Source organism: Mytilus trossulus, chromosome 2 (assembly GCF_036588685.1).
Source record: "Mytilus trossulus isolate FHL-02 chromosome 2, PNRI_Mtr1.1.1.hap1, whole genome shotgun sequence".
NCBI lineage: Eukaryota > Metazoa > Mollusca > Bivalvia > Mytilida > Mytilidae > Mytilus > Mytilus trossulus.
Window position 1 is genome coordinate 22,361,875 of NC_086374.1, and position 25,579 is coordinate 22,387,453.

Genomic DNA, 25,579 nt, shown 5'->3' on the forward strand with positions numbered 1-25,579 from the left:
TAATAAAAAGCTTGCAATAATTTCGAAATTTACAGTAATTTGTATAAACACAAACATCGACAGTACAACATAGCATTACACCCGACAGTACTCGTCAACACCGAAATAAAAACAAATATAAATGACAAAGAAATGACCTGTTGTTGTCAAAACGGTTGTTGTTGAAGAAACTCTTGGTGTAGTTTCAGATGTTATGACAGTAGTTTCTGTAGTTGACGATGGTGTTGTAGTGATAGTTGTAGTAGTAGGTTGTGTCGATACAGAACTACTAACACTTGGAGTTGTTATGACACTGGTTCCAGTTGTTTGTGTCGTTGATGTGGTAGGGGCTTTTGTAGTAATAGCAGTAGTTGTTTCTGTGAAAAATGATTCAAAAAATATCAGAACATATACAAGAAATACAATGACGAGACGTGTTTCATAAGAAGTGATAAAAAAATAAATCATCAATTGAATTCATAAAGAAAACAGAGAATTCCAAACAAGCATTGTTCCCAAAGCAACAAACTATTTTATCAATTCAAAGATGTCTTAATACGTCCATCAAGGTAAAAGGCATATACTATGGAAAACTGAATTACTGACATTATGAATATATACAAAACGGAAAGAGTTTTATTTCCACTTATTCTACTCTGTAAAAAACACAAAATAATGAATCGAAGCACTCTTTTATAAGAAAAATGTTCATTAATATATAAATAATACATAAAGTCAATAATTACTTACCAATCTCTTCGAAACATGCCTTAATAACCACATTACTAATTGTTGGTGTCTCATCAGTAGTGTCTGGTTGAATAATCAATTCGATGATGTTTCCAGGTTTTCCACCTAGACTGATAGGACTGTCAAAGTTGTCAACCTGCAAGAGAAAGTATTTTCGTATGATCATCTATGCGTCATCTCGTTGCTTAAGGGTTTTGTTGGAGATTTCTTATGATGCGCTGGTTTATCAAAGTACTTCTTAGCAGAAACTTTATTACTCAATATTTCGTTCTAAAAATTGACGAAATAAAAGATCGTATTACTTACAGGTATTCTATCTATTACAGTTGTATCCTGTTTGATTTTCACAATTACAGATTCAACATTGGTTTCATCAAAAGTTATGGAGTACAATTGTGATGTATCATCTTCATCGTTTATCTTAAAGATAAGTTTAGGGTTTTCGTCTGTATCAGCTGGACTCCATCCTTTTGGTTTCTGTGAATCTGATGGTAGATCCCCTGGAGTATTAGAAGAACTATCTACTGTGACATCAGATGGTTGGGATCCATCCAACATGACTTTAACGCACTCTGTAATAAACAAAGACATATCCTCGTGTATAATCAAAAGACAACATTTAAATGAGTAAAGATACATGATTACAATCATTAGCGGATACTGGAGATATATATATATATATATCAATTGTTTGACATGTTCAAGTTTGACGGTTAATTTGTTTTCTTTAAGTTCAATTTAAATCTACTTTCAATGATTAAATGAACAATTAAAAGAATATCTGATTCCTGTTTTCCACACTCAGTACGTTATTTTACATTTTACGCAAAAGCAAAGTCTTCTTCGACATTGAACAAGTCATATTGAGTGCTGATTTACGTATCAGATATCACATTGCAAGATCTTTTTATTTTGAAACTCACCAAGATACATTTTTCGCAATAATAAAAAGCTTGCAATAATTTCGAAATTTACAGTAATTTGTATAAACATAAACATCGACAGTACAACATAGCATTACACCCGACAGTACTCGTCAACACCGAAATAAAAACAAATATAAATGACAAAGAAATTACCTGTTGTTGTCAAAACGGTTGTTGTTGAAGAAACTCTTGGTGTAGTTTCAGATGTTATGACAGTAGTTTCTGTAGTTGACGATGGTGTTGTAGTGATAGTTGTAGTAGTAGGTTGTGTCGATACAGAACTACTAACACTTGGAGTTGTTACGACACTGGTTCCAGTTGTTTGTGTCGTTGATGTGGTAGGGGCTTTTGTAGTAATAGCAGTAGTTGTTTCTGTGAAAAATGATTCAAAAAATATCAGAACATATACAAGAAATACAATGACGAGACGTGTTTCATAAGAAGTGATAAAAAAATGAATCATCAATTTGAATTCATAAAGAAAACAGAGAATTCCAAACAAGCATTGTTCCCAAAGCAACAAACTATTTTATCAATTCAAAGATGTCTTAATACGTCCATCAAGGTAAAAGGCATATACTATGGAAAACTAAATTACTGACATTATGAATATATACAAAACGGAAAGAGTGATATTTCCACTTATTCTACTCTGTAAAAAACACAAAATAATGAATCGAAGCACTCTTTTATAAGAAAAATGTTCATTAATATATAAATAATACATAAAGTCAATAATTACTTACCAATCTCTTCGAAACATGCCTTAATAACCACATTACTAATTGTTGGTGTCTCATCAGTAGTGTCTGGTTGAATAATCAATTCGATGATGTTTCCAGGTTTTCCACCTAGACTGATAGGACTGTCAAAGTTGTCAACCTGCAAAAGAAAGTATTTTCGTATGATCATCTATGCGTCATCTCGTTGCTTAAGGGTTTTGTTGGAGATTTCTTATGATGCGCTGGTTTATCAAAGTACTTCTTAGCAGAAACTTTATTACTCATTATTTCGTTCTAAAAATTGACGAAATAAAAGATCGTATTACTTACAGGTATTCTATCTATTACAGTTGTATCCTGTTTGATTTTCACAATTACAGATTCAACATTGGTTTCATCAAAAGTTATGGAGTACAATTGTGATGTATCATCTTCATCGTTTATCTTAAAGATAAGTTTAGGGTTTTCGTCTGTATCAGCTGGACTCCATCCTTTTGGTTTCTGTGAATCTGATGGTAGATCCCCTGGAGCATTAGAAGAACTATCTACTGTGACATCAGATGGTTGGGATCCATCCAACATGACTTTAACGCACTCTATAATAAACAAAGACATATCCTCGTGTATAATCAAAAGACAACATTTAAATGAGTAAAGAAACATGATTACAATCATTAGCAGATACTGGAGATATATATATATATATATCAATTGTTTGACGTGTAAAAATTTGACGGTTAATTTGTTTTCTTCAAGCTAAATTTAAATCTACTTTAAATGATTAAATGAACAATTAAAAGAATATTTGATTCCTGTTTTCCACACTCAGGACGTAATTTAACATTTTACGCAAAAGCAAAGTCTTCTTCGACATTGAACAAGTCATATTGAGTGCTGATTTATGTATCAGATATCACAATGCAAGTTCTTTTTATTTTGAAACTCACCAAGATACATTTTTCGCAATAATAAAAAGCTTGCAATAATTTCAAAATAAACAGTAATTTGTATAAACATAAACATCGACAGTACAACATAGCATTACACCCGACAGTACTCGTCAACACCGAAATAAAAACAAATATAAATGACAAAGAAATTACCTGTTGTTGTCAAAACGGTTGTTGTTGAAGAAACTCTTGGTGTAGTTTCAGATGTTATGACAGTAGTTTCTGTAGTTGACGATGGTGTTGTAGTGATAGTTGTAGTAGTAGGTTGTGTCGATACAGAACTACTAACACTTGGAGTTGTTACGACACTGGTTCCAGTTGTTTGTGTCGTTGATGTGGTAGGGGCTTTTGTAGTAATAGCAGTAGTTGTTTCTGTGAAAAATGATTCAAAAAATATCAGAACATATACAAGAAATACAATGACGAGACGTGTTTCATAAGAAGTGATAAAAAAATGAATCATAAATTTGAATTCATAAGGAAAACAGAGAATTCCAAACAAGCATTGTTCCCAAAGCAACAAACTATTTTATCAATTCAAAGATGTCTTAATACGTCCATCAAGGTAAAAGGCATATACTATGGAAAACTGAATTACTGACATTATGAATATATACAAAACGGAAAGAGTTTTATTTCCACTTATTCTACTCTGTAAAAAACACAAAATAATGAATCGAAGCATTCTTTTATAAGAAAAATGTGCATTAATATATAAATAATACATAAAGTCAATAATTACTTACCAATCTCTTCGAAACATGCCTTAATAACCACATTACTAATTGTTGGTGTCTCATCAGTAGTGTCTGGTTGAATAATCAATTCGATGATGTTTCCAGGTTTTCCACCTAGACTGATAGGACTGTCAAAGTTGTCAACCTGCAAGAGAAAGTATTTTCGTATGATCATCTATGCGTCATCTCGTTGCTTAAGGGTTTTGTTGGAGATTTCTTATGATGCGCTGGTTTATCAAAGTACTTCTTAGCAGAAACTTTATTACTCAATATTTCGTTCTAAAAATTGACGAAATAAAAGATCGTATTACTTACAGGTATTCTATCTATTACAGTTGTATCCTGTTTGATTTTCACAATTACAGATTCAACATTGGTTTCATCAAAAGTTATGGAGTACAATTGAGATGTATCATCTTCATCGTTTATCTTAAAGATAAGTTTAGGGTTTTCGTCTGTATCAGCTGGACTCCATCCTTTTGGTTTCTGTGAATCTGATGGTAGATCCCCTGGAGCATTAGAAGAACTATCTACTGTGACATCAGATGGTTGGGATCCATCCAACATGACTTTAACGCACTCTGTAATAAACAAAGACATATCCTCGTGTATAATCAAAAGACAACATTTAAATGAGATACATGATTACAATCATTAGCGGATACTGGAGATATATATATATATATATCAATTGTTTGACATGTTCAAGTTTGACGGTTAATTTGTTTTCTTTAAGTTCAATTTAAATCTACTTTCAATGATTAAATGAACAATTAAAAGAATATCTAATTCCTGTTTTCCACACTCAGTACGTTATTTTACATTTTACGCAAAAGCAAAGTCTTCTTCGACATTGGACAAGTCATATTGAGTGCTGATTTACGTATCAGATATCACATTGCAAGATCTTTTTATTTTGAAACTCACCAAGATACATTTTTCGCAATAATAAAAAGCTTGCAATAATTTCGAAATTTACAGTAATTTGTATAAACATAAACATCGACAGTACAACATAGCATTACACCCGACAGTACTCGTCAACACCGAAATAAAAACAAATATAAATGACAAAGAAATTACCTGTTGTTGTCAAAACGGTTGTTGTTGAAGAAACTCTTGGTGTAGTTTCAGATGTTATGACAGTAGTTTCTGTAGTTGACGATGGTGTTGTAGTGATAGTTGTAGTAGTAGGTTGTGTCGATACAGAACTACTTACACTTGGAGTTGTTACGACACTGGTTCCAGTTGTTTGTGTCGTTGATGTGGTAGGGGCTTTTGTAGTAATAGCAGTAGTTGTTTCTGTGAAAAATGATTCAAAAAATATCAGAACATATACAAGAAATACAATGACGAGACGTGTTTCATAAGAAGTGATCAAAAAATGAATCATCAATTTGAATTCATAAAGAAAACAGAGAATTCCAAACAAGCATTGTTCCCAAAGCAACAAACTATTTTATCAATTCAAAGATGTCTTAATACGTCCATCAAGGTAAAAGGCATATACTATGGAAAACTGAATTACTGACATTATGAATATATACAAAACGGAAAGAGTGATATTTCCACTTATTCTACTCTGAAAAAAACTCAAAATAATGAATCGAAGCACTCTTTTATAAGAAAAATGTTCATTAATATATAAATAATACATAAAGTCAATAATTACTTACCAATCTCTTCGAAACATGCCTTAATTACTACATTACTAATTGTTGTTGTCTCATCAGTAGTGTCTGGTTTAATAATCAATTCGATGATGTTTCCAGGTTTTCCACCTAGACTGATAGGACTGTCAAAGTTGTCAACCTGCAAGAGAAAGTAATTTCGTATGATCATCTATGCGTCTCTCGTTGCTTAAGGGCTTTGTTGGAGAAATCTTATGATGCGCTGGTGTATCAAAGTACTTCTTAGCTGAAACTTTATTATTCAATATTTCGTTCGAAAAATTGACGGAATAAAAGATCGTATTACTTACAGGTATTCTATCTATTACAGTTGTATCCTGTTTAATTTTCACAATTACAGATTCAACATTGGTTTCATCAAAAGTTATTGAATACAATTGTGATGTATCATCTTCATCGTTTATCTTAAAGATAAGTTTAGGGTTTTCGTCTGTATCAGCTGGACTCCATCCTTTTGGTTTCTGTGAATCTGATGGTAGATCTCCTGGAGCATTAGAAGAACTATCTACTGTGACATCAGATGGTTGTGCTCCATCCAACATAACTTTAACGCACTCTGTAATAAACATAGACATATCCTCGTGTATAATCAAAAGACAACATTTAAATGAGTAAAGATACATGATTTCAATCATTAGCAGATACTGGAGATATATATATATATATATCAATTGTTTGACATGTTAAAGTTTGACGGTTAATTTGTTTTCTTTAAGTTCAATTTAAATCTACTTTCAATGATTAAATGAATAATTAAAAGAATATTTGATTCCTGTTTTCCACACTCAGTACGTTATTTTACATTTTATGCAAAACCAAAGTCTTCTTCGACATTGAACAAATCATATTGAGAGCTGATTTATGTATCAGATATCAGAATGCAAGATCTTTTTATTTTGAAACTCACAAAGATACATTTTTCGCAATAATAAAAAGCTTGCAATAGTTTTGAAATTTACAGTAACTTGTATAAACATAAACATCGACAGTACAACATAGCATTACACCCGACAGTACTCGTTAACACCGAAATAAAAACAAATATAAATGACAAAGAAATTACCTGTTGTTGTCAAAACGGTTGTTGTTGATGAAACTCTTGGTGTAGTTTCAGATGTTATGACAGTAGTTTCTGTAGTTGACGATGGTGTTGTAGTGATAGTTGTAGTAGTAGGTTGTGTCGATACAGAACTACTAACACTTGGAGTTGTTACGACACTGGTTCCAGTTGTTTGTGTCGTTGATGTAGTAGGAGCTTTTGTAGTAATAGCAGTAGTTGTTTCTTTGAAAAATGATTCAAAAAATATCAGAACATATAAAAGAAATACAATGACGAGACGTGTTCCATAAGAAGTGAAATAATGAGTCATCAATTCGAATTCATAAAGAAAACAGAGAATTCCAAACAAGCATTGTTCCCAAAGCAACTAACTATTTTATCAATTCAAAGATGTCTTAATACAGCCATCAAGGTAAAAGGCATATACTACTGAAAACTGAATTACTGACATTATGAATATATACAAAACGGAAAGAGTGATATTTACACTTATTCTACTCTGTAAAAAACACAAGAAAATGAAACGAAGCACTATTTTCATAAGAAAATTGTTCATTAATATATAAATAATACATAAAGTCAATGATTACTTACCAATCTCTTCGAAACATGCCTTAATAACCACATTACTAATTGTTGGTGTCTCATCAGTAGTGTCTGGTTTAATAATCAATTCGATGATGTTTCCAGGTTTTCCACCTAGACTGATAGGACTGTCAAAGTTGTCAACCTGCAAGAGAAAGTAATTTCGTATGATCATCTATGCGTCATCTCGTTGCTTAAGGGCTTTGTTGGAGAATTCTTATGATGCGCTTGTTTATCAAAGTACTTCTTAGCAGAAACTTTATTATTCAACATTTCGTTCTAAAAATTGACGAAATAAAAGATCGTATTACTTACAGGTATTCTATCTATTACAGTTGTATCCTGTTTGATTTTCACAATTACAGATTCAACATTGGTTTCATCAAAAGTTATTGAGTACAATTGTGATGTATCATCTTCATCGTTTATCTTAAAGATAAGTTTAGGGTTTTCGTCTGTATCAGCTGGACTCCATCCTTTTGGTTTCTGTGAATCTGATGGTAGATCCCCTGGAGCATTAGAAGAACTATCTACTGTGACATCAGATGGTTGTGCTCCATCCAACATGACTTTAACGCACTCTGTAATAAACAAAGACATATCCTCGTGTATAATCAAAAGACAACATTTAAATGAGTAAAGATACATGATTTCAATCATTAGCAGATACTGGAGATATATATATATATATATATATATATATATATATATATATATATATATATATATATCAATTGTTTGACATGTTAAAGTTTGACGGTTAATTTGTTTTCTTTAAGTTCATTTTTAATCTACTTTCAATGATTAAATGAACAATTAAGGGGGCTCCTGGGTATAAATGATTTTTTTTTTTCTAATATAGGATTTCGCTATATTTTTTCATAAATAAACTTTATCATATACTTAAAAGAAAAATGAAATAAAAAAATTGGGTCACCGTTCATTTAAGCTAAAATCTGCCTCTGGAAGAAGCATACATTTTTGTTAATGTTTCTGTTGAACTAATAGGAGAAAAAGAGGAAATATCGAAATAAAAAAATAAAAAAATAAAAAAATATAAGAAATCGCTTTAATGTTACAATTATTTAGTTTATGTACAGCTTATTTGAAAACAATAATAAAAAATATAGGTCACCGATGAGTTAAAAAATATATTTCAAATTTAAGGCCAAAAAATGGCTTTTTTGCACCAAAGGGAGATAATTTGGAGCTTTTTCAATTTTCAAAGTCATCTGGGGCCAAACCAAATCATTGTTTTGGGTTGTTTTTTGTACCATTTCATAAAGTAACAACTAATAGTGTAATAAATAAAATTTGTAATGACAAAATAAAGGTTGAATTTTTTGCTAAAATTTTTGTACCCACGAGCCACATTAAAAGAATATTTGATTCCTGTTTTCCACACTCAGTACGTTATTTTACATTTTACGCAAAAGCAAAGTCTTCTTCGACATTGAACAAGTCATATTGAGTGCTAATTTATGTATCAGATATCAGAATGCAAGATCTTTTTATTTTGAAACTCACAAAGATACATTTTTCGCAATTATAAAAAGCTTGCAATAATATCAAAATTTACAGTAACTTGTATAAACACAAACATCGACAGTACAACATAGCATACCACCCGACATTACTCGTTAACACCGAAATAAAAACAAATATAAATGACAAAGAAATTACCTGTTGTTGTCAAAACGGTTGTTGTTGAAGAAACTCTTGGTGTAGTTTCAGATGTTATGACAGTAGTTTCTGTAGTTGACGATGGTGTTGTAGTGATAGTTGTAGTAGTAGGTTGTGTCGATACAGAACTACTAACACTTGGAGTTGTTACGACACTGGTTCCAGTTGTTTGTGTCGTTGATGTAGTAGGAGCTTTTGTAGTAATAGCAGTAGTTGTTTCTGTGAAAAATGATTCAAAAAATATCAGAACATATAAAAGAAATACAATGACGAGACGTGTTTCATAAGAAGTGAAAAAATGAGTCATCAATTTGAATTCATAAAGAAAACAGAGAATTCCAAACAAGCATTGTTCCCAAAGCAACAAACTATTTTATCAATTCAAAGATGTATTTAATACGTCCATCAAGGTAAAAGGCATATACTACGGAAAACTGAATTACTGACATTATGAATATATACAAAACGGAAAGAGTGATATTTACACTTATTCTGCTCTGTAAAAAACACAAGAAAATGAAACGAAGCACTCTTTTTATAAGAAAAATGTTCATTAATATATAAATAATACATAAAGTCAATGATTACTTACCAATCTCTTCGAAACATGCCTTAATAACCACATTACTAATGGTTGGTGTCTCATCAGTAGTGTCTGGTTTAATAATCAATTCGATGATGTTTCCAGGTTTTCCACCTAGACTGATAGGACTGTCAAAGTTGTCAACCTGCAAGAGAAAGTAATTTCCTATGATCATCTATGCGTCATCTCGTTGCTTAAGGGCTTTGTTGGAGAATTCTTATGATGCGCTGGTTTATCAAAGTACTTCTTAGCAGAAACTTTATTATTCAATAATTGTTCTAAAAATGGTCGAAATAAAAGATCTTATTACTTACAGGTATTCTATCTATTACAGTTGTATCCTGTTTAATTTTCACAATTACAGATTCAACATTGGTTTCATCAAAAGTTATGGAGTACAATTGTGATGTATCATCTTCATCGTTTATCTTAAAGATAAGTTTAGGGTTTTCGTCTGTATCAGCTGGACTCCATCCTTTTGGTTTCTGTGAATCTGATGGTAGATCCCCTGGAGCATTAGAAGAACTATCTACTGTGACATCAGATGGTTGTGCTCCATCCAACATGACTTTAACGCACTCTGTAATAAACAAAGACATATCCTCGTGTACAATCAAAAGACAACATTTAAATGAGTAAAGATACATGATTTCAATTATTAGCAGAAACTGGAGATATGAATATATATCAATTGTTTGACGTGTAAAGTTTGACGGTTCATTTGTTTTCTTTAAGTTAAATTTAAATCTACCTTAAATGATTAAATGAACAATTATAAGAATATTTGATTCCTGTTGTCCACACTCAGTACGAAATTTTACATTTTACGCAAAATCAAAGTTTTCTTCGACATTGAACAAGTCATATTGAGTGCTGATTTATGTATCAGATAACAGAATGCAAGTTCTTTTTATATTGAAACTCACCAAGATGAATTTTTCGCAATAATAAAAAGCTTGCAATAATTTCGAAATTTACAGTAACTTGTATAAACATAAACATCAGTACAACATAGCATACCACCCGACAGTACTCGTTAACATCGAAATAAAAAAAATATAAATGACAAAGAAATTACCTGTTGTTGTCAAAACGGTTGTCGTTGATGAAACTCTTGGTGTAGTTTCAGATGTTATGACAGTAGTTTCTGTAGTTGACGATGGTGTTGTAGTAATAGTTGTAGTAGTAGGTTGTGTCGATACAGAACTACTAACACTTGGTGTTGTTACGACACTGGTTCCAGTTGTTTGTGTCGTTGATGTGGTAGGGGCTTTTGTAGTAATAGCAGTAGTTGTTTCTGTGAAAAATGATTCAATAAATATCAGAACATATAAAAGAAATACAATGACGAAACGTGTTTCATAAGAAGTGAAAAAATGAGTCATCAATTTGAATCCATAAAAAAAACAGAGAATTCCAAACAAGCAGTGTTCCCAAAGCAACAAACAATTTTATCAACTCAAAGATGTCTTAATACAGCCATCAACGTAAACGGCATATACTACTGAAAACTGAATTACTGACAATATGAATATATACAAAACGGAAAGAGTCATATTTCCATTTATTCTACTCGGCAAAAAACACAAGAAAATGAAACGAAGCACTCTTTTGTAACAAAAATGTTCATTAATATATAAATAATACATAAAGTCAATGATTACTTACCAATCTCTTCGAAACATGCCTTAATAACCACATTACTAATGGTTGGTGTCTCATCAGTAGTGTCTGGTTTAATAATCAATTCGATGATGTTTCCAGGTTTTCCACCTAGACTGATAGGACTGTCAAAGTTGTCAACCTGAAAGAGAAAGTAATGTCTTATGATCATCTATGCGTCATCTCGTTGCTTACGTGTTTTGTTGGAGAATTCTTATGATGCGCTGGTTTATCAAAGTACTTCTTCGCAGAAACTTTGTTATTCAATATTTCGTTCTAAAAATGGTCGAAATAAAAGATCTTATTACTTACAGGTATTCTATCTATTACAGTTGTATCCTGTTTAATTTTCACAATTACAGATTCAACATTGGTTTCATCAAAAGTTATGGAGTACAATTGTGATGTATCATCTTCATCGTTTATCTTAAAGATAAGTTTAGGGTTTTCGTCTGTATCAGCTGGACTCCATCCTTTTGGTTTCTGTGAATCTGATGGTAGATCCCCTGGAGCATTAGAAGAACTTTCTACTGTGATATCAGATGGTTGTGCTCCATCCAACATGACTTTAACGCACTCTGTAATAAACAAAGACATATCCTCGTGTATTATCAAAAGACAACATTTAAATAAGTAAAGATACATGATTACAATCATATGTAGATACTGGAGATATATATATTTCAATTGTTCGACATGGTAAGGTTTGACGGTTAATTCAGTTTCTTTAAGTTAAATGTAAATCTACTTTCAATGATTAAATGAACAAGTAAAAGAATATTTGATTCCTGTTTTCCACACTCAGTACCTAATTTTACATTTTACGCAAAAGCAAAGTCTTCTTCGACATTGAACAAGTCATATTGACTGCTGATTTATGTATCAGATATCCGAATGCAAGTTCTTTTTTATTTTGAAACTCGCAAAGATACATTTTTCGCAATAATAAAAAGCTTGCAATAATTTCAAAATAAACAGTAATTTGTATAAACAAAAAAATCGACAGTAAAACATAGCATACCACCCGACAGTACTCGTTAACACCGAAATAAAAAAAATATAAATGACAAGAAATTACCTGTTGTTGTCAAAACGGTTGTTGTTGAAGAAACTCTTGGTGTAGTTTCAGATGTTATGACAGTAGTTTCTGTAGTTGACGATGGTGTCGTAGTGATAGTTGTAGTAGTAGGTTGTGTCGATACAGAACTACTAACACTTGGAGTTGTTACGACACTGGTTCCAGTTGTTTGTGTCGATGGTGTGGTAGGGCCTGTTGTAGTAATAGCAATAGTTGATTCTGAAAAAGTTCAAAAAAGTGTGAGAACATATCAGAAATGTTTTGTAAAACATTAATTAGGCATTAACGCAAAATGTTCTTAAAAGGTTAAAGTAAATATGTCTTTAAACTGAGTTTATCTTTTTCCAGATTTATTGTGTTTAAAATAAGAACAAATATGATGCGTTTAGGTATGAGAATTACATGCTGCGCTACACTTGATATTTTATTTGAGATGACGAAAATATTGTTAAGCGATTAGGATATGTCTCATCTATGTTAAATTGGTTATATATCAGCTTATCTATGGTGAAAAAAAGCCCACACCTTATCTTTTGAATAGTGGTTAAAATATGCCTTATCTACCGTATTGTGATTAAAAAAATGCGTGGTATAGTTTATATTGGTTAGAATACTCATTATTTATGGTAAAGTGGGTAAATTTCAGCTTACCTATGGTAAAGTGGTAAGAATGAGAATCTATGAACTAGTTAATAGAATAAATCTTATATATGGAATAGTGGTTAAAAAAAAAGTAAAAATTAGTAGGTCTTACGGAAGTACAATACTTCAACTGTTTAGTATTGTATCAAGTAAAAGCTAGATAAATTGAAGGTGAAAAATAATATGCATACCACTTGTTGTTGAGGAAGGCGTTGTGGTTGATCTTGGTATTGTGTGAGTTGTTTTCATTGGTTTTGTTGTTGTTTCTGTAAAGAAATATAAAATATATTGAATTGTACTTATAAAGCTTTATGATTTTTTATAAATAAACATGCATAGAAGTAAAATCAACGATATCAGACTTAATCTTTAACTTCAAAGGAAAAAGCCTTTCACAAAGTTTACATTCCTAAATTTGTTAAAAGAGTTTAACAGATTTCTATTTATGGTATTTAACTGTAGTATGTGCTTACAGTTCTTTATGTTAAGATTCATAGGATATGAAACGGTTCTTCTACGCTACAGGAACATCACAAATTTATTATCTTTGGATTTGTCAATAGTGTTTCCTAGTTTAGTGTCATTTGTAATATCATATTTCAAAATAGAAATTCAAAATGTACACATCTAATATTGAAATGGAGGTTTCCCTTGTGCGCTACTGAGTCATTATTGTCAATGAACAGATAATGTTTGTTTTATCTGTATCTCCAACAGAATTATATAAATAAATTAAAATTGTGGTCTAGTATGAATAAATTATATGCTCGTCTTTGTGTGTGTGTGTGTATGTGTAATATATATGTAATATATATGCATATTCTATTACTAATATCATTTCAACTGATCGGGCGGAGCTTACGTTTTAATTTGCATAAGGACAGTCTATTTGAAGATGTGTGTGATAAGGATGATTGCCGTTATAATTATTACTGATTTCTAATCACCTATCAGTGTCATTAAAGGAATTTACAAAACAATAACTGGACACTTCATTGATGAGTTTATTCTAAATAACCTATCTATAGATGGACTAGTTTATTATGAGCGAACCGGTTAAACTCCGCCTAGTCAAGTGAAATAAATTGAGTAATACTGACGATGAAAGGTAACACTTAGTTCGTGCTTGGTGACCTAGTGGTCTAGAGCGCTAGACACAGTGCAGGCAGAGTTTTCTCGATATCCCAATACCATTATTTCGAATCCCGACGAGGGAAAAACATTGAGATTCTGATAATTAACGTAATAATATATATAAAATATATAAATATTTAAGAATATAAATTAAACACTATAATAAATACATTAAAAAGTTTGATTAGATTTTAAAATTATAGACAAACTAGCTTCATCATGTGTATGCATCTCTCAAGGGTGAATATATATGATAATCAAGTCTATAAGGGTACAACGTCACCAAAAATTCAAAATCATAATCAAATGACATTTTGAATATAAGTTTTAGCATAGCAATGTTAATGTTGCAATAGTCTCTCATATATGTACTTGGTCACATTCTAAATAAAACATCATATCTGCAGAACTACAAAAATGGTTTGTAAAATATAGAAATACCTTCATTTCATAGGAGCATATTAAAAATAGGGTGGAAAGTTTCATGCATCCGAAGCACTTTTCAGAGTTAATCTTTATCATTCAAATAGTCAAAAGCCACTAATATATTTTTACCGAAACATGTATGAAGTATTTGATCCAAAGGGACCAAAAGTAAAGTACAATTTTAGTAAAATTTGGATGAATGATGTGAAACCTTTATAACTTTGTCAACACATGTCAAACGTGTGAATATAAAGGAGATTTTACCAGGTAATGTTTTGACATTTGTTGTTTTCATGTGTGTTGTTTGACGCCTAGTCGTCGCTGCCGTGGTACCACCAGCAGTTGTTACTGGTTCGGTTGTTCCCTCTGTTGATATTAATCCTGTTGTACCGAAACTTGTACTTTCTAAAATCAGATATCATCGTTATAAATGATCAATACGTTATTGTTAAACTGGTTATCAATTATGAATTTTGTAACCTCAAGTAAATGAAAAGATGTTTTAGACATGACGTCAATAACCTGTATACATCATTAATGTAAAATTTTCTTATGCAACTCTAAGTAAATGGTTGTGAGTAACGTGGTTACAGAAACTGCCTACCCTGCAGAAGAATCTTATGGATTTTTTTCTTGTTTTGTGTTGCATACTTTTTCTTTTCTTTGTCTTAGTTGTCCCTACGTCTTTTTCCGCTATGGAGTTGCATGTCTTTTCTCATTTCTCATTAATGTCTCCCCCCATATTTCTCGACGTATCCGATGCCATTTTTAAAAGTCTTCTAGAAAATTGAATCTGTTGGCCATTTTAAGCTTTCAGTAACTCTCATATCGGTACTTAGTGTACTTTGTCTTTCTAATAATTATGTAAGTGCTTTATGATGCCCTAATTGGTAAATTTCCAAATTATTTCAGCAGTTTGATCCTATGTCGTGTTTTTACACCACTGTTCAAGGTTTTGATAAGGGTTGGGTCCTCACAGACATGTTCAACCCCGTCACATTCTGTATATGCCTGTCCCAAATAGAAAGCCTGTATTTCAGAGGTTGTAAGTCGTTACTGTCTGTCATAAGTGCTTTGCGTTTATTGTTTTGTAATAAAATCAGGCCATTATCATTTTAAATTTTCACATTTTGTCATGTCTGTGCCTTTTATAATTGAGTAAACGTTATGGGTTTTGCACACTTTTGAAGATCGTGCATGTGATATTGCATAAAAATTATTAATTTTGGAGAAAAGTTTTCCATTACTGTCAAGTCAATAACTTTTACCTCTTCTGGTAGTTTTAGTAAACTCGACAGTTGTTTCTATTCCTGTTGATGGTGTTCCACCTGTTGGTGTAGGTTCCGTTGGTGTAGTTGGACTAGTTTGTGTTGATGGGGATGGTGTTGTTTCGGAATATGTTATGACTCTTGTAGTTGTCTCAGTTTGTGGAATACTTGTTGTTGTTGGTGTAGTTGTACTAGTTGTTGTTGATGGGGATGGTGTTTCAGACTGAGTTATTACTCTTGTAGTTGTCTCAGTTTGTGGAATAGTTGTTGTTGTTGGTGTAGTTGTACGAGTTGTTGTTGATGGAGTTGGAGTTTCAGACTGAGTTATTACTCTTGTAGTTGTCTCAGTTTGTGGACTACTTGTTGTCGTTTGTACAGTTCCAGTAGCCCCTGTTGTTTTACCTCCAGCTGTTGTTATAGGTTCTGTTGGTGTATTTGGACTAGTTTGTGTTGATGGGGATGGTGTTTCAGACTGAGTTATTACTCTTGTAGTTGTCTCAGTTTGTGGAATACTTGTTGTTGTTGGTGCATTTGTACTAGTTGTTGTTGATGGAGTTGGTGTTTCAGACTGAGTTATGACTCTAGTAGTTGTCTCAGTTTGTGGAATACTTGTTGTTGTTGGTGTAGTTGTACTAGTTGTTGTTGATGGAGTTGGAGTTTCAGACTGAGTTATTACTCTTGTAGTTGTCTCAGTTTGTGGACTACTTGTTGTCGTTTGTACAGTTCCAGTAGCCCCTGTTGTTTTACCTCCAGCTGTTGTTATAGGTTCTGTTGGTGTATTTGGACTAGTTTGTGTTGATAGGGATGGAGTTTCAGACTGAGTTATTACTCTTGTAGTTGTCTCAGTTTGTGGAATACTTGTTGTTGTTGGTGTAGTTGTACTAGTTGTTGTTGATTGAGTTGGAGTTTCAGACTGAGTTATTGCTCTTGTAGTTGTCTCAGTTTGTGGACTACTTGTTGTCGTTTGTACAGTTCCAGTAGCCCCTGTTGTTTTACCTCCAGCTGTTGTTATAGGTTCTGTTGGTGTATTTGGACTAGTTTGTGTTGATGGGGATGGAGTTTCAGACTGAGTTATAACTCTAGTAGTTGTCTCAGTTTGTGGAATACTTGTTGTTGTTGGTGTACTTGTACTAGTTGTTGTTGATTGGGATGGTGTTTCCGACTGAGTTATTACTCTTGTAGTTGTCTCAGTTTGTGGACTACTTGTTGTCGTTTGTACAGTTCCAGTAGCCCCTGTTGTTTTACCTCCAGCTGTTGTTATAGGTTCTGTTGGTGTATTTGGACTAGTTTGTGTTGATGGGGATGGAGTTTCAGACTGAGTTATGACTCTAGTAGTTGTCTCAGTTTGTGGAATACTTGTTGTTGTTGGTGTAGTTGTACTAGTTGTTGTTGATTGAGATGGTGTTTCCGACTGAGTTATTGCTCTTGTAGTTGTCTCAGTTTGTGGACTACTTGTTGTCGTTTGTACAGTTCCAGTAGCCCCTGTTGTTTTACCTCCAGCTGTTGTTATAGGTTCTGTTGGTGTCGTTGGACTAGTTTGTGTTGATTGGGATGGTGTTGTTTCAGAATACGTTACAATTCTTGTTGTTGTCTTTGTTGTTGGAATACTTGTTGTTGTTTGTACAGTTCCAGTAGCTCCTGTTGTTACACCTTCAGCTGTTGTTATAGGTTCTGTTAAGAAAAGAGGCAAATGATTAATTTCATATAATTATTGATGGTTATTTTGTGTTGCTTTTTATTAATTAATCGTTTCTTCTTATTCATGTCACAAAACGATACAATAATGCTATTTTGATTTTAAACTGATAAAAAATGAAAGCAGTGGTGAAGCACGAAAGCAGCAAACTCCGTGTTGATAGGAATTTTTTTTTCGTAAAATTATAACATGCTGATAATTAATTTTTAGAATGAAGGTATGTCAGTATGAGAATGTTGTGACATTTAAAATTTTTGTGAGGCTCTGGACAACAAACTCATTGGTGACATTTCCATTATTGTTTGTTTTAAATTGTATGCCAAAGAAAGAACACTGATCCAAGATATGTACATTGGAGCTTGCTGTTTCCTTGTCTACACATGATCTGACAATATGTTAAATAAAATGATATGATGACAATACGCATAGCATTGATATGATGAAATATAAATAATCCATGAGACAAGATAATGAATATATACAGTAATGAATACGATAGTGAACATACAAGTATGAGTATGTTGTTGTTTTCATTTTTCTTTGTAAGGCTCTGGACAACATACTCAATAGCTGCAGTTCCATGATTAAAAATGAATAAACATTAATTAGTACCCCAAAACAGGTAAAATAATACGTACCATCCTGAGGCAGCATGAAGTTCAATGTTAATGTTACAGACATGCAAGGCATAAATTACTATACATACCTTCTTGACCTGAAAGTAATAGAATTAAGAGTATGTTTACCTGTTTATACATACCCGGGAATCCATCTGTGTTAACACCATTCATGTAGGAATTCCTAAACATAAATTTCGTTCTATCAAAAGTGTACCTGTCAAAAAATTAGAACATGTTTATGTCATTAACTATACTTACCTTGCTACTTACCATTTCGTGTAACGTTCTTCGTTGGGCCACTGTAAGCCATAGTAAATCCTTTGCGACCATTTGACATTATGTTCTTCACAAAGCCATGGTAAGCCATAATGGGCCATTTGCGATCACATAATTTCCTTTGCTGTTCCATGGTTAACCAAAGGCACATCTGACAGTCGTTCTCTTTCGTCTTACTTCTAATCTCAAAACAATAAAGATTGAACATACAAACGTGAAAATTTTAGACTATCATAAAATTATACCATACATACTTACCTAGTACCACGCCATTTCCATCGGTCATAGATGTTACAGTAATGATCCGCTGGTAAGCTTCTTCTACAAGTGAAATGACAATGTTATTTGTTATCAGATAATAGCACAGTTAGCACACAATTTCCATTGCGGCAGGCCATGGGTAATTTAACATTTGCATATATATTTTATCTTAGGCTCTCAACGTGTATGTATCGTTAATGATTTCCATTGGTTTTAATAGTGGTATGTATACAAAAGCATATACCAATGACAATGAGGCCGTTGTTGCTTCTGTTAAAGGATTTTCATTCTTCTACTTGTAAATTACTTATACAAGTTCGATAATGCCAATAGTATTACTCTCTATCTAATCTCGATTGTTTCATTATAATTTTTCAATTGTTGGAGAAGAGAAATACCGTATCACTTTTGATGCTGGGTAGAATCTGAATAAAATCCCCTAATTTTGTAGTTATCTTCTTTCCATAGCCTTACATTACGAGAACATGAATCTATATCAAAATAAAACAACATAATGAGATAGTGATGTGCATTCTCGATGAAATTGTTATAAATTATTTCTTTTCCATTCGGTTTTGTTTAGACTGACACGATTGTACTTTGTTTCAAAGTTCATCGGAAGACACCAAGACCTTGTTGATAAATATTCCGTATCAACTTCACAATAATACACGATGGTCTTGAAGTATAAATTATAGGTACTGTCTTTTATTTATCTTTGTGAATATTACTAATACTGTTTAATATAAAAAAAAAAAAAAAAAAAAAAAAAAAAAGATGTGGTATGATTGCCAATGAGACAACTATCCACAAAAGACCAAAATGACACACACATTAACAACTATAGGTCACCGTACGGCCTTCAACAATTAGCAAAGCCCATACCGCATAGTCAACTACGTCTATTTTTGGTAATATTCATTTGACGTGGCTCGGTACTAATACATCCCTTTATTGTGTTATTGTGGTAGAGTATTATTGTCTTTTATCTTTGCTAATGTTCTTTGCCTTTATGTCTTTTTGTGTTATGTTTGTTTGCTTTGTTCGCACATCGTTGTCAATATAACGGAATTGTATGTGTCTGTCATACAAGAGAGAGGTTTGTCTAGCTAAAAAAAAACAGGTTTATACCACTATTTTCTACATAAGAAAATGCCTGTACCAAGTCAAGAATATTTCAGCTGATGTGTTAGAGCTTTTGATTTTGTCATTTGATTAGAGACTTTACGTTTTAAATTTTCATCGGAGTTCGGTTTTGTTTAATTTTACTTTTTACTCATACATCTGTCTTTTACAAATAAACAATTGTGTTCATTAAATTACCAATGATAGGAATTGAAAACGTACAAGAACAAATTAATATGGCATATATATATAATTTTTTTTATGCAAAATATGTCTCAGATTTATTCTCAATGGTAAGTAATGAAGAGGTACTATTTTATGTATTCTGATCAATAAGTACTCACAATAGTTTAGGAAAAACAAATTATAGACATTGACAAACGTGAAATATTAATATTCTTAACCAAACCAAGAAAAACAACTTCCGTACGTTTTGTTTATTCCAATGTTTCGTCATTTTTGGAAAAGTTTAATAAATATAATGTAAACAAGTATTTCAACGTGATCAAACTATAAATATATTTTTCGTTGGTGTGTCTTGGTTAAATTCGAAATAACAATATGTTCACGAAGTATTTTTCAATGAAAAACATCTCTGCATGTTTTCAAAATAATATATATTTTCAAAATTAAAAGGAAGAACGGGGAAATCATGTTTCTATAACTTTCAATTGAAATACATCGGAACAAATGTGTTGCGATATTAACTGTATTTTAAATGTAGTACACGCACAAAAAAAATATATCTTAAAACGTGTTTCTGCTGTATATTTGAGGTACATGTTTGGTAATAGAGTAACATGAGGAATTCCTCAATATTGAGAGAAAAAATAATGAAAAAGTCAAAAGCGAACATCCTTATAAACTCCAATAAATATTTATATATATGTTTTACATTTCTTGCTTTAAAACACAATGGCCGTTAATCAAAATTATATCAATCCTGAAATGCTTGACAAAGAACATTTCATGATAAGACATTTTCTAGGAATGAGAATCCGTTTGTTAAAAAAATGCACACACTTGTGTAAAATACCTTGCATAATTGCGCAACAACAAAAAATAGTATGCGTCATTCTAGGATAGAATTGTTGCGTTTTTTCTCAGATTTTACACTTATCAATTAAATAGGATGTCGTTATTCTAACTGTATTTCAAATGGTTGTTTTCTATGATTTAAGTGACTGTCAGATTATGAATATACTGGTCTTTGTGTCTTTGATGAATTTCTAACAGAAAAATATTTATTGTATTTGTTGATTGATTTTTGAAGTTACATTTATTTTAATTGTGCAAGATTTGTAATTTATCAAGTAGTTACTTTTTGATAAATAATATCTCTATTATTTAAATTCTAATATTTGTATCCTACACTTTAAAATCAGTAACAACTACAGTTTTCTTTATTCAAAAATACAGGTTAAAACATTATTCTAAAATAAATTTGAAAAATAATCATTTAGTAGCACATTGAAAGGGGGAATGTTAAGACGATTATATAAATTCAGGTTGGTAAATAATTAGACAAATAAAATAAAGCGCAATGAATACATTTGTTCTATTCTGATACAATAATATAAGCTAACTTACATATTTCTCCAGACCATGATATTAGGGAACCACGGCTGTATATATATGCCAGTGTGATCTTTTCTTTCTGTATACGTTTATATATCCGTATATAAATAATCGAACGTCTTTATCAAAGCTGACAAACGAATTTTTCTTTCTTTTGAAATAATAGGATTAAATTGGAGGATCTTAGATAGACAAAGAAAATACAAGGTATGTATCTATTTCAACATGTGTTGTTTACATCTATTTTGTTTCAGAAAATGCCTGTTCGTATAATCCTATTATGATTTAAAAAGATACTGTCAAAACTATTAATCTCTTCTTTAGAATATTGCAGTCTTGTACAAAATAAATACATTTTTCCTTTAAACCAGATGTTAGGTAATATTTCTATCTTATTTTAGTTTTTTGAAGTACAATTTGGAGAAGAACAAATGAAACTGTCAGCAGTAAAAGTTCTCACGTAATATGTTTATAGAAATAAATAAGATTTTAGTTTTCAATACAGAGGTTATGAAACATAAACGTCTTTGAAACAATAATTTGGCATATAACAAGGCTTTTGCATTTCTTCAGTGATATGCAAGAATAGTTTTTTTGATAAACAGTCTCTTCATTATTTTATTTCTGATTTTTAAATTCAAATTCAGTCAAAACTACAGTTTTCATTATTTGAAAATACAGGTTAAAACATTATTCGTAAAGAAATTTGGAAAAAATAATAATTCGAAGAAACATTGACAGAAGAAGAGTTTAGTTAAGATTTGCAATGTTTGAAATTGGACGGAAACGGTTTATAAATATAAATATTGTTAAAGAAAAGGAATATTTGGTAATTCTTCTTCTGATATTATCAACGATTGTCAACCATATCAACAAACTTCAAGTATAAATCGAAACAACATTGAAGGGAGGAAAACAACACCAAAGGGACATGCAAGCCCATAAGTTGAAAATAAACTGACAACGCTATGGCAAAAAAGAAAAAAACCGGCAAACAACAGTATACAAAACACAACATAAAGAAAAGTAGAGACTGAGTAACACGAATCTCACCAAAAACCATGGACGATCTCCGGTGTTACGGAAGGGTAAATTGATCCTGCTACTCGTGTCACACTCGTCGTGTTGCCCAGTCTATAGTTTTCTATGTTGTTTTACATGTTCTACTATTTGTCTGTTTGTGGTTTTTTTTGTGGTTTTTTTAGCCATGTGTTGTTAGTTTATTTTCAGTTTTTGACTTTGACTGTTCCTCTGGTATCTTTCGCCCCTATTTGTTTTAAGTTATTTAGTGAGAGGATATCATCTTTATAGCGTAAAGCCTCATATTAATTAAAGAACAAGTCGACAAGAAGAGGGGCACATTGGTTTCCCATGCGAAAGCTGATTGTTTGTTAAAAATTACATCCTCCAAACGTTACAAATAGTTTGTCAACTAAGCATCTTGATAATAGATATAGGAAGATGTGGTGTGAGTGCCAATGAGACAACTCTCCATCCAAATAACAATTTAAAAATTAAACCATTATAGGTTAAAGTACGGCCTTCAACACGGAGCTTTGGCTCACACCGAACAACAAGCTATAAAGGGCCCCAAAATTACTAGTGTAAAACCATTCAAACGGGAAAACCAACGGTCTAATCTATATAAACAAAACGAGAAACGAGAAACACGTATATATTACATAAACAAACGACAACTACTGTACATCAGATTCCTGACTTAGGACAGGTGCAAACATTTGCAGCGGGATTAAACGTTTTAATGGGCCCAAACCTTCTCCCTTTTTCTGAAACAATAGCATAACATCACAACATATAAAAACATACGATAAAATATCAATTAGCAGACTTAACTCAATCAAAAAACGTATGATTACACAAAGAACGAATAAATTTGATCTGCGATATCTGAATACAAATGCACAGTTTATTAAATATTAGAGACAAACAGTCATGACCAAAAGGCTATCAAACAAATTCAAACACACTGAGAAATATTTAACCAATCAATGTTCACTTTAGAAAAAAACCGGTTTTTTATAATCTTGAAGTTTATACAAATGTTGTAAGAATAAGTGAAAAATTGAAGAATGTCAGTTTCAAAGAAATTTTTGTTTAAATCAGAATGATTTAATTTTTTAAATATACGATTTATCCCTTCCTCAAACAACATACTAATATCAACTGTGGTCATTCTTTTTTTATGAAACAAAAAAGACCAACTCTTTCAAATTGCCTTTTAGTTTCGAAGAGGAATATACTTGTGTTGACTGTAGAAAAGACCCCCTCACTTAAATAGAATTAAACTAGCCGGACAAATAGCAACTGCATAATATAAAATTAATGAAAACATCAACGAACAACCAGGTATTTCTGATCACGCCATCTTCATAACTGACACAGACACCATACCGTTTTACTCTAAATCTAACCCTCGGAAAGTCTACACCTAGGCAAGGGCCAACTGGGATTAAGTGAATAAAGCAACAGATTCACTGTCAACGCAAATAAGGAATAACATCCAAAACAACCAAATTGTCAACGAAGCATGGCTGCCATTTAAGAAACACCTTTTCGCTAGCCTAGACAAAAACTTACCATCTAAAATAGTCAAGTCAAAAAACAGACTGTCATGGATAACCTACAATATCAAGAAAATGCTGAAGAAATACATCGAAATCTATAACAAAAGACCGCCATTGCCAAAAAACTTGCAAGAGAAAAATCAGGAAAGCAGAACATAATCGTAGGAATAAACAAGAACAACACAAAACCTTTTTGTCAATATGTCAGGTCAAGGAAGCATGATAAGATTGGAGCTGCACCACTAAAGACACAATGACAGCTCATAAACGACAGCAAAAAAGAAGGTGCGAATCTACTGGAGAAATTTGTGTCTGTCTTCACAAAGGAACCAACAAAATTTTTTACCAAAAACAAACATCAGGGTAAAAAACTCTATACATCACAAATCACTGTTTGAACTAAAGGATCATCAACCATTCAAAGAATCTGGCCTAGACAGCATACCAAGAAGGGGTCTTAAACATTGCGCCGAACATCTGGCACCAATACTGAAATCAATATTCCAGCTATCCCAAGACAGTGGTACTATACTAGAGGACTGGGGAAATGCCAACATCTCTACTATTTTCAAGAAAGGAATACTAAAACACCTAGAAAAGCATTATGTATTGACATCACTAAACCACGGCTTCAGATCCGGGTATTCCTGTGAGACGCAACTCGCCATCACAATCCACGACACGCTGCACTCATACGACAAAGGAAACCAGGTAGACAAGGCAATTCTTAATTTCTCCAATGCATTCGATACTGTACCTCATGATAGACTCATGCACAAAATTAACTCATATGAAATTAGAGGAAACAAACACAAATGACTTACTTCATTCCTGACTGAGAGAAAATGCGAGTCCAACTTGGCGGATATATCACTCAAATAATGCATGAAGTCGAATCCGGAGTCCCCTAGGGTACTAGGACCCATCCCCTTCCTGTGTCACATATATGATCTACCAGATGCAGTAAACTCGTCAAGCCGACTATTTGCAGACGAATGTTTGCTGAACAGGAAAATAAAAAACCAAAATAATCACAAATTAACAAACTACAAGAGGACCTAAAATCACTGGAAAATGGGCAGACGACTTCAACGTCAAAAATTTCTATATGCTTAGCCTGAAAAGTACTTGAAAAGCCAACGGTTGAACAACCTTAATTACCACACACTCGAACGAGTGTCATCCAACCCTTACCTCGGGCTACAAATACAAGAAGATCTTAAATGGAAGGAACAATTAACAAACACATGCAACATAGCCAGTTCCACGCTAGGCTTCCTGCGGAGAAACCAACAACACTGCCCTAGGGAATGCAGTAAAACAGCATCTATAGCACTCGTAAGATCTATTATGGAGTTCGGATCAATTATAGGGACCCATATACCTAAAAAGACATCGACAAATTGGAATCCATACAGAAGTAGGGGCTAAATTTATCACGAAAGACTTTAAATCAAGTTATGAAGAGTGTATTACAAAAATGCTATCAGATGTTCAGCTTCCGTCACTACAAGCAAGACAACATCAACAACGCTTGATTTTCTTTTTAAAAAAAGGGAAGA

At 32.2% G+C, this 25,579-nt stretch overlaps 1 protein-coding gene across 1 annotated transcript; it reads right to left on the minus strand.

Moving 5' to 3' along the window:
* Positions 1-75: 75 nt before the first annotated feature.
* LOC134705662 (mucin-2-like) lies at positions 76-18,601 on the minus strand. The gene is made up of 27 exons (XM_063564381.1): positions 18,463-18,601; positions 18,279-18,287; positions 15,877-17,547; positions 14,873-15,013; positions 13,240-13,314; positions 12,407-12,625; positions 11,641-11,906; positions 11,335-11,470; positions 10,745-10,963; positions 9,981-10,246; positions 9,676-9,811; positions 9,084-9,302; positions 7,716-7,981; positions 7,410-7,545; positions 6,819-7,037; positions 6,046-6,311; positions 5,741-5,876; positions 5,148-5,366; positions 4,380-4,645; positions 4,074-4,209; positions 3,481-3,699; positions 2,708-2,973; positions 2,402-2,537; positions 1,809-2,027; positions 1,036-1,301; positions 730-865; positions 76-356 (listed from the first exon to the last, which is right to left on the minus strand). The coding sequence occupies exons 1-27, from the start codon at positions 18,599-18,601 to the stop codon at positions 76-78; spliced, it is 6,663 nt and encodes a 2,220-aa protein (XP_063420451.1).
* Between the last annotated feature and the right edge of the window lie 6,978 nt (positions 18,602-25,579).

Coding starts and splice junctions, on each gene's coding strand:
- LOC134705662 (XM_063564381.1), bottom strand. CDS start 18,601: ATGGAACAGCAAAGGAAATTATGTGATCGCAAATGGCCCATTATGGCT. Junction 5,367..5,740: donor GGCATGTTTCGAAGAGATTG/GTAAGTAATTAT, acceptor CATTTTTCACAG/AAACAACTACTGCTATTACT. Junction 866..1,035: donor CTGTAATAGATAGAATACCT/GTAAGTAATACG, acceptor TTTCTCTTGCAG/GTTGACAACTTTGACAGTCC.